Source organism: Dipodomys merriami, unplaced genomic scaffold, assembly GCF_024711535.1.
Source record: "Dipodomys merriami isolate MVZ:Mamm:240054 unplaced genomic scaffold, mDipMer1.0.p SCAF_7, whole genome shotgun sequence".
In the NCBI taxonomy this organism is placed as follows: Eukaryota; Metazoa; Chordata; class Mammalia; order Rodentia; family Heteromyidae; genus Dipodomys; species Dipodomys merriami.
The window spans coordinates 16,032,006-16,042,053 of NW_027206290.1; the positions used below are offsets into that span (position 1 = coordinate 16,032,006).

Consider the following 10,048-nt stretch of genomic DNA (forward strand, 5'->3'; position numbering starts at 1 on the left):
CTCTACCACTTGAGCTACAGCGCCACTTCTGGTTTTCTGGTGGTTTGTTGGAGATAGTTTCACAGACTTTTCTGCCTGGGCTGGCTTTGAACCACGATCCTCAGATCTCAGCCTCCTGAGTAGCTAGGATTACAGGCGTGAACCACCGGTGCCTGGCACCACCACCAATTTTTAAATGCACCTGTGAGGGGTGAGGTCAATTGATACATACTGTAAACATGTGTGAAAATATAACAATGAATTCCCTCTCTGTATCACTAATGTAAGCTAATAAAAAAAAATTACTCCTGCCTTCAAACAAGGCAGTATACTTTAGAATGTAACCACAACTTCTTGCTCAACACCTTATTCAGTCAGTAAAGTTATATTTTAAAGGGATGCTATTTGTTAAATGAAGACATATTATTAAGGAAAAAAATCTGACTCCAATCAAAATACTACCATGTTTTCCTTACTTCACAAGACTTCATACAAATAAACATATATGGGTGGGAGAACTACTCTTAACCCAGAAACAGGTTCTGCAACACCACAGACCCAACCTGTCTTTGTGTGGCAAATGAGTCCATCTTGGCATGGTATCTGGCTGATCAACTAAAGAGCCCAGAGTTACTGCTTGTCTGCCAATAAGTGGCAAAAGGAACCAATTTGGAGACTAGAAACTGCCCTGGATAAGCCTCCAGGGTTTGCCTATGTATGCTTCAGTTCAATGGGAGAACAGACCCAGGCCTCTATTTCCTGACAGGAAGACCAAAGGCACCACCAACGGCCATGGTAATTGGCCGGCCATTCAACCAGGGCAAGGGATGGTATCAGGACACCCAAGAGCTTGTTCAATCATATCTGGTAATGCACAAGCATTTGAAAAGCTGGTAGGACAGGGTTTTGCCAAGGCAAGTACAGAAGTGTGATTAATCAATGCCACCAGGCAACTACTCTGGGTGTGTCTGTCCTATATTCAGTCATTGCCTCCTGCATGTGGAGTTTCCTCAGCCCTGCCACGGAAAACTGGGTCTTCCAAAGAACATGGTTCCACCTTAACTTGTCCTAGATCCTCCTGCCATCCAGGACTGAGGACACAGCTCTCTGCCTGGCCATATCTCAGCAATAAACACCATACATTTGCCAAATTTGTATTTATACCTCTACGGGACAAAGCAGTCTTTGTTGTTGTTCCACCCCCCCCCCTCCCCAAGTCAAGTTTTGCTACTTCTAAATTACAACAGAAAAAGAGGAAAATGGCTGAAAGTGCCTAACAGTAGAGAAGCCCAGAAGGGTGAGCCAGGGTTGCCGTTCTCTGGTGGTGTCAGGACCTTGAGTTCACTACTCCCCAAAATTCTACAGCTCCTGGTTACCCAGACTGTGGGGAAATGCTCTAAAGAGTGAAGGTAAGTGATAAATGTCTTCTTCGTATTCCTATGTGCCCATCTGTCTTGTCACCAAGATGACGTCAGCTCTTGTTGGCAGAATCACACCTTCCAATTGCCCAATGTTTCCCATCCACCTCAAAATCAGAATACCCTGCCTCCCTCTGACATAAGAAGCACACATTAAATGTGCCAGCATACCACAATCCCTGCCCACCAGGAAGATGGCAGAGCAAAGATGATCAATCTGACAACCAATAGTTAGGAATCCCATCAGAGAATTATGTAAAACTGTACTTATTTACATAACCAATTAACCAATACGTTAATGTGTGTCTTTGCTCACATGACTCTTAACATTTGGACTTGCTTTCTTAGTTTCATTCTTTTTATATATGTTTTGGTTTGGTTTGTTGTTGTTTTTGCCAGTCCGGGGCTTGAACTCAAGACCTGGGCACTGTCCCTAAGCTTCTTTTTCCTCAAGGCTAGTACTCTACCACTTGAGCCACAGTGCCACTTCTAGCTTGCTGATGGCTAACTGGAAAGAAGAGTCACATGGACTTTCCTGCCCAAGCTGGCTTTGAACCTCGATCCTCAGCTCTCAGCCTCCTGAGTAGCAAGGAGTATAGGTGTGATCCACCAGCACCCAGTCTATTTTTTTTTAATGCGTATGTATGTGTTTTGGGGGGAAAGCTTGAACTCAGGGTCCTGGTGCTCTCAGCTTCTTCACTCAAGACTAGTGCTCTACCACTTGAGTCACACCTCCACTTCTGGCTTTTGCTGGCTTAATAGGCGATAATAGTCTCTCAGATTTATCTGCCTAGACTAGCTTTGAGATCCTCAAATCTCAGTCTCCCAAGCAGCTAGTATTACAGGCATGAGCCACCAGCATATGGTTTTGTTTTCCCTCTTCTTTTAAGACTACAAAATATTTTCAACACACAGCTAAAATTGCCCTCTAGAAGAGGGTGGAGGGGGCAGATTAACAGAAAGCACACTCCTACCAGGGAACACGAAGAGTTTGTCCAGACTAAGCCTAGAAGCAAAACTTTCACATCTGAAGCCACCTTCCTTGTCCCAAAGACAGTAATATCAAGTGTCTTTGTAAAAATTATCCTGGGTTCCAACAGACAGTTTTGTTCTGTTCTCAGGGGCCTTAGAGTCCTTCGTCTTCATTCTATCCGCTGCAATCACCCAATCCCCCAAAAGCAGGACTGGATGAAATGAGGGACTTTGCATCTTTTCATAGCAATCCATCTGAGGATCATCTCTGCCATCAGGCCTGCATTCTTGTGTGCGTTCTTGAGTGAACAAAACAGATGACTTCAAAGCAAGCAGCATTCACAAGGGATGAAGCAAGCTTTCCTTACTGGACACTAAAACGACAGTGCAAGTCCCAGCCATCCTGGCACCTCAGGTGGCACTTTTATGGGGAAAAAACACTTCTGCCAAAGAGCAACGTTACACAAACATCAGTCGTGTGTGTGTGTGTGTGTGTGTGTGTGTGTGTGTGTGTGTGTGTGTGTGTGTGTGTGTGTGTGTATGTGCATGCACACAGGTACTGGGGCTTGAATTCAGGGCATTTCCATTCAAAGTTGGCAATCTACCAATAGAGTCAGAGCTCCACTTCTGGCTTTTTAGTGATTTACTAGCAATAAGAGTCTCACAGATTTTCCTGTCCTCACTGGCTTCAAACTGTGATCCTCAGATCTCAACTTCCTGAGTGGCTTAAAATGCAGGAATGAGCCATTCATGACCTGCTGAATTTTAAAAGCTCCTTGCCACTCCATGAGACTACAAAGTGAAAAGTTTCAATCATTCATTAAGTAATAAAAAAGAAAAGGGGGCTGGCAGGGTGGCTCAGTGCTAGAGCACTTGCCTTGCATGCATGAGGCCCTGGGTTCAATTCCTCAGCACCACATAAGCAGGAAAAAAAAAAGCCGGAAGTGGTGCTATGGCTCAAGTGGTAGAGTGCTAGCCTTGAGCTGAAGAGCTGAGGGACAGTGCCCAGGCCCAGAGTTCAGGCCCCATGACCAGACCCTAAATAAATAAATAAACATTAAAAAAATAAAAAAGAACAGTATAAAGCCAGGCATAGTGAGTGGCACATGCCTATAATCCCAGCACTAAAGAGGCTGAGGAAAGTGAATCCTGTGCTTAAGGACAGTCTCAGTTACAAAGGGAGATCTTGTCAGGTGCCAGTGGCTCAGGCCTGTAATCCTAGTTACTCAGGAGGCTGAGATCTGAGAATTAGGGTTTAGGGGCTGGGAAGTTGGCTCAGTGGTAGAGCGCTTGTCTTGCATGCCTGAGGCCCTGGGTTCAATTCCTCAGCACCACATAAGCAAAAAGAAAAAAGCTGGAAGTGGCGCTGTGGCTCAAGTGGTAGAGCGCTAGCCTTGAGCTGAACGAGGGACAGCGCCCAGGCCCCACGACCGGACCCCCCCCTACTCCCCCCAAAAAAAGAGAATTACGGTTTAAAGCCAGCCCAGTTCATAGCGAGCCCAGGCAGAAAAGTCCCTGTGAGACTCTCATCTCCAATAAACGACTCAAAAAAGCTGAAAGTGGCACTGTGGCTCAATTGGTACAGTGCTAGCCTTGAGCACAAAGAGGCTCAGGGACAGTGCGCAGACCCTGAGTTCAAGCCCCAGGACTGGCAAAACAAAACAAAACAACAATGTCTTGTTGCAGAGAAATCTCACACACCATGTGACTATCTCAAGTGCATTGCCTAGATCTCTTAGCCTACATCAAGTTTGTAATATCCAGCTTAAGATAAGAAATTTCAAAAAGATCATCAAAACATAAACCTAGTTGCCATTGAGATAAAAGAAACCACTATTCCAAAAATGACTAAATTATACTAAGGTAACTGAAAAAAATTAAATTGTTGGCCTATGGTACAGGAAGCAGCAGCAAAGTGAAGGCAGGGGGTGGATACCAGGGCTTTGAAGTCAGATTCCAAAGTCAAAGTGACCTTTACAAATAGCAGAAGGAAGTAAGAGAGAGGAAGAGGAAGGAAGGAAGGAAGGGAGGGAGGGAGGGAGGGAGGGAGGGAGGGAGGGAGGGCAGAGAAAACTCAACAAGTCAAAATGACAAGCTTAAATAAAACATCTGGGGAAGGGGAAAAATTGGTTTTTCCCCAAAACGAAAGGTAAGAAATAAATTGCAGTTACTATTTAAAAACTGTTCAGGAGTACTATAGTAGTCCAGAATAAGAAAATGACTAAAAGTAATAGTTCAACTTAACAAATATGTAAAGCGATTACCAGATGCCAAAGCAATATGCCAGGTACAGGAGTATTAGGACAAATATATAAATGAAAAGAGACAATTGGTTTCCTCAAGTACACATTAACAATACATACTTGAGGATGTTCTGTTTTAGGTACATGAGCTCATTTGTATGGAAGCAGTGTGGAGACCAGACGAGGCCGTGAACCTGAGGACCACAGACAAGAAACTCTAGTCTCAACTCTAATGGGCTGTGACCTTAGCCAAAGTACATGAGAAAATGGAGGCTGGAAACGGGACCTATTGTACATGGGAACCATGCCAATTAGTAACAGACCTAGAGGAGAATTCTGGTCTTTCCAAAATAAGAGTGACAAAGAAAAAAAGTAGAGTAAGAATGAAAATCTTTTGGTTTCAAGTAATTTACAGAGAAAATGAAGCCAGGAGGAGAAGAGTTTGAAAAGGACAGGAAAAATATAAAATAGGTCATATCAAAAGCCCTTCTAAAGGGATGACAGAGACACACTGACCAGATGAACAAAATGACATTATATTCTATAGCTTATATTTTAGCCATTTCTAAATTACTTAAGAACTAAATGCCAGAATGGCTAGTTCATTATGGAAATTATTAAAATCTACAAGTAATAGTCCCATATATCACCTGAAGGCAGATAAATGGAATTAACTTGGAATTCGAAAGAGATTGCTGTATGAAAATCACTTATAAACTTTTTTTAAAAATACAGATGCCCCAGCCCACTCTATCAGAATCCCCGGGTGCTGAGTGCCCAGGGTCACTCCGATGACTCTGATGCAGCCAGAACACATTGGTTCTACCACTGAGGGACTAGGGAACAGAATCGCTAGGAATGGCAGCAGAGAGTGGGAACTCAATCAATGCAAATCGTGTGGGCAAAACAGAATTTCTGTGGGCGTGATATTTTTAAAATGTATTATAAGGTTTCTCTGAAGCATTAGAGCATATCCAGCGAATTTAGACATTCTTTAAAGGTCCTGAAGTCAGCAAAGACAATTCGGGCAAACCAAACTTTGATCCTCTTTGACCTAAGAAACCTTCAGAAGCCACAGTATGGAAACAGGGTTGCCAGCAAGAAATGACTAAAATTTTTTTTAATCAAAACATAGGGGGAAAAAGGAGACTACAAATAATTACTCTTCAAATCCCTCCAAAAAGAGAATAAACAATACAGAAAGAAAAAGGGACCAGTTTTAGGGAAAATTTTATCTCCACCTAAAAACAACTGTGTGTGTGTGTGTGTGTGTGTGTGTGTGTGTGTGTGTGTGTGTGTGTGTGTGTGTGTGTGTGTGTGTGTGTGTAAATAGAAGAATTCTCTCCACCTAAAAACAACTGTGTGTGTGTGTGTGTGTGTGTGTGTGTGTGTGTGTGTGTGTGTGTGTAAATAGAAGAATTCTGTAGAGAGATAATATGGGACACAGCGAAAATAGAAAGAAACTTCCCATTACAAAGCAAAGGAAAACAAGGAACACAGGGTGGTCCTGGATACCTGTTTAGAAAGCCAGACAGATGGGTGACGGCTTTTTGCCTTAGAAACTTGGTGACGTTTAAATTAACAGTTGGCCACAAGTCAAGCACAGTAACATTCAAAAGTTTGGTAGGGTGTGTTATAATTGGTACCTAGGCAAAACACAATCATAATAAATGAAGAGGATTCACTCTGGACTCTGGGAAGATACAAAATTTGTACCAAGAAACAGGCTTTTTAATCTCTTCTATTACAATAGCTTAGAATATCTGTTTAAGAATTGACATATGTAAATCCTGTCCTTAGCCACTCAGCCTGATTCCCTTGAAAGCTGTTCAGCAGTAGCAGTCCATCAGCAGAGCCTAAGTATGAAGAAGTTCCATGCTCTGGACACTGACAATGAAGGAAGTCCTCCTTGCTAGTCATCCTGTTTCTCACACTAGTCTTAACACTTTTAGCAAATAACCTTAGAAACATGTTTATTATTTCCTACAATCCTCTAAAATAGTTTTAAGATTTTAGTCCTCGTGAGAAAACTATGGGTCATGGAAACTAATTTGCTAAATAAAACAACTTTAACTTGTTAAACTAAAAAAAAGGCAAAAATACCATATGTTTTTATTAAGTATTTCAGAAAAGGCAATTTTGCTTCATCAAGACACTGCTTCTTGACCCACTTCTGACTGAAATTGTTAGGAACCTAGCAGTATATAAAAGTTGAACTTTCCAAGAAGTATGTGGCTGGTACTGAACAAATCAGTACTGTTTTCAGGTGATAAATAACCCAGTTCCCATTTAAACATCTGTGATTGTCAAGCCAGCTGCCTATTAACAGTGAACAAAGACCATATTTTTCTGACGCTCATTTTCTTGGGAAAGAGCTGAGATTGATGTACTAGTTTTTTTTTCACTTTTCTGTTTTTGTAAAAGTAACATCTTCCTGCAAAAAAGGGGCACCTTTCAATTCAACCAACATGCAGAAGACACAATTCCACTGGAAGCTCAGGGTTCCGAAAGAATAACTAACACACAGCCACTTCTCTGAAAAAACTTTCTGAACACCTTTTGAAAAGTGCCATGGACTTAATATACATTCTACAATTTATCCTACTAATTAACCCACGCATTTTATTGGTGGGTTCATATAGCAAGTTTTGAATCCAGGATTACAGAGCAGAGCTCCCAAAACCCAAGTAAGCTCTTTCCACTAAACATGGGGGGGGGGGGGAGGGGACACCTAGACTCTACAAGTGTGGATGGAGTGGGTAAATCATGATTCGTGATTCGATTTCCTTAACTTGCTTCCAACGTGTTACACAGATCCTGGGGGCTCTCTAACCATAAAGAGAGCTTTCTAAAGCAAACCTTCGGAATCCACAGATCTACTTTTCCTCGCAGGGCCCAGCCCCACCCCCATCCATGCCAAAAGAGCAGCCAAAAAAAAAAAAAGCTGCCGCCAGGTCGGAGGAGTTGGTGATCGTCACACCACATTCCTGGGTCTGGACACAGCCTGGAACAGCAGCCCGGCTCCGCGCCTCGGAAAGAATAACAGCAGTCGAGATGTTTTCAATCATGTGGCTGGCCCAGCAAGCGGCCACACCAGTTCCCCCACCCGCCCCTGCCTCCACCTCCCGAAGCCGCGGGCCCCACGCCCGACTCTCTCCTCACACACCCACGGACTCCTCGGGACCCCCCTCCGGCCCCGGGAGGGGGGGGTGTCAGGACCCCAGCCCCTGCCCGACCAAACCCAGCGAGCCGCACCACCCGCCCGCTTCCTCGGGCACGGCCGCGCGTGGCTTGGCTGCGGAGCTGGGCCCCCCCCCAACGTCCCCTCCACGCCGGCCCTCAGCCCTCCCGATCTCCCAGCCGATTCCCCCCGCTCCGACCCCGCCCACGCGGGACCCCGGGGCCCCCGCCGCCTATGTCTCCCCCCCCCCAAAGGCGGCGACCGCCAGAGGCGCGCGGCGCGGCCTCGCTCGGGGGGCCGGGGCGGAGCGCGCAGGAGCGGCGGGCAGCCCGGAGCGGGGGGCGGGGGGAGGCCCGCCGCGACCCGGGCCCCACACACACTCGGCGCGGGCGGCGGACCGAGGACCGCGGGCGGCCGAATGGTCGCCTCAGGTGGCCGCGGCGAAGCGAGCGGGAGCCGGGCGAAGCGAGGGGACGGAGCCCCCCCACACACCCCGGCCCGACACTCACCACGCGCGGGGTCGGCGCGGCACAGACACAGCGCCAGCAGCGCCCACAGCGGAGCGGGGCGCAGCGCGGGCATCTTCTCGATCGCCGCCGCCGCCGCCGCCGCCGCCGGGGCAGATCCACATGAGGAGGGGGGTCCCAACCCGGGGTCCCCCCAACCCTCCCGCTCTGTCCGCTCCTCCTCCGGGTGCTACAGCTCACGGCCACGCGCTACGTTCCGCAGCTCGAGTTTGAATGCGTCGGCGGCGCCCCAAACCCACGAGTCAGCCGCTCCCCGGCACCGCCTCAGCCGCCGCCCGAAGTTTGGCTGAAACTTTCTTCGCGGTGCAGCGACTCAGCCTCGTGTGTCCTTCCGCCCCTGCCGCCTCCTCCCACCGCGAGGCCACGCCCCCTGCCGCGGCCGTCCTCCCACCGCGAGGCCACGCCCCCTGGCCGCCACAGCCCGGCCTCGCGCCTGGGGCACCCAGGGGTTTCCCGCAGGAAGAAGCGCCGGCCGGGCTCCGCGCGGAGGGATCTACTGCGTGGTCCTCCCGTGGTCCTCCCTTCGTTCTCCCCCACGCGCGGAGCCGGGTCAGCGCCGAGAGAGCGTCGGCTGCGCCGAGCATCTCGGGGCGGGGGGAGGGGGCGCGGGCGGGGGAGGGGGCTCCGAGCATCGGACCCCGGGGTCGACCGGACGGTGACCTGGCACTGAGGGGTGGACCTCCTGCCCCCCACGCACCCGCCGGCCCTTGCTCCCCTGCTCTCTGGAGGAATGCGGAGAGGAGACCCCGGGGCTGTCAGAGAAGGAAATGGGGGCAGAGGCGCCTGGCTGCATTTCAACCCCTGTCACCATTCATTCATTCATTCATTCATTCATTCATTCATTTGTCAGTTCGCTTAGTAAAAAGGGGCAGAGGAATCACGAATAATGTATGCAATATTTGTAAAAATGAACTGTGTCAGGGACAGGAGGCTCAGGCTCCCTACTCAGGAGTCTGAGATCTGAAGAACACAGTCCAAAGCCAGCCCGGACCAAAAAAAGAATCTTGTAAGACTCTTATCTCCAATTAGCCAGTAAAACCAACCAAAACAAAAATCTAGACGTGGAGGTGTAAGCTGAAGTGGTCGAGAACCAGCCTTGAGAGAAGGAGGAAAAAAAGGCCAAGTTAAAGTTGCAGGTCCTGAGTTCAAGTCCCACTACTGGCACAAAATAACAAAGTAAAATGAAATTTAATGCAGTAATTGAAAGTATATATCAATAAGGATACAAGTTGAAAACAAGAGGATAGTAAAAAGAAATCGGTTGCAGAAAACAAGTCTTCCATTTCAGACTCTGTACCTTCTGTTCTCTGGGCATACAGTGACTCTAAGGATTCCCTTCTCTCTTCCTCTTGATGAACTTCCAGTCATGATGCATCCTTCAGTCCTAAAAAGGCTTTGCCAACACTGTAGCGAATTCTCAACCCTAATAGTCCTCTCCACTGTACTTCTTTATCTCACCCCAATGCTACTTTTCACACAGGACTGTTTGATTCTGCCCAACTAGATAAAGTATAAGAAAGGACCTTAGCCTTCTTCACCCAGTGTCAAATGCACAACAAATGTTAAAGGAGAATGCATCATTACAACCAATGCAAGTGAGTGTGAGTACAAGGCTAGGATCTAATCAGCACGCAAGATAAGCAAGTGCTATACTGAATGTAGTAGAAAGTTTAAGAAAGTTTTCAAAAATCATGTAATCAAGATCAATGGCACCAGGTTTATTGCTGG

At 47.2% G+C, this 10,048-nt stretch overlaps 1 protein-coding gene across 2 annotated transcripts in view; it reads right to left on the reverse strand.

Annotated features, from left to right (window-relative positions):
• Positions 1–8,633, reverse strand: part of Notch2 (notch receptor 2) — a 149,562-nt gene extending 140,929 nt beyond the window's left edge. For both annotated transcript variants that reach the window (XM_070007531.1, XM_070007530.1), the window contains exon 1: positions 8,303–8,633. In XM_070007531.1, the coding sequence (XP_069863632.1) occupies positions 8,303–8,375 (73 nt within the window). In that variant the 5' untranslated portion in view covers positions 8,376–8,633. The remainder of the gene's footprint in view (positions 1–8,302) is intronic.
• Positions 8,634–10,048: the final 1,415 nt, after the last annotated feature.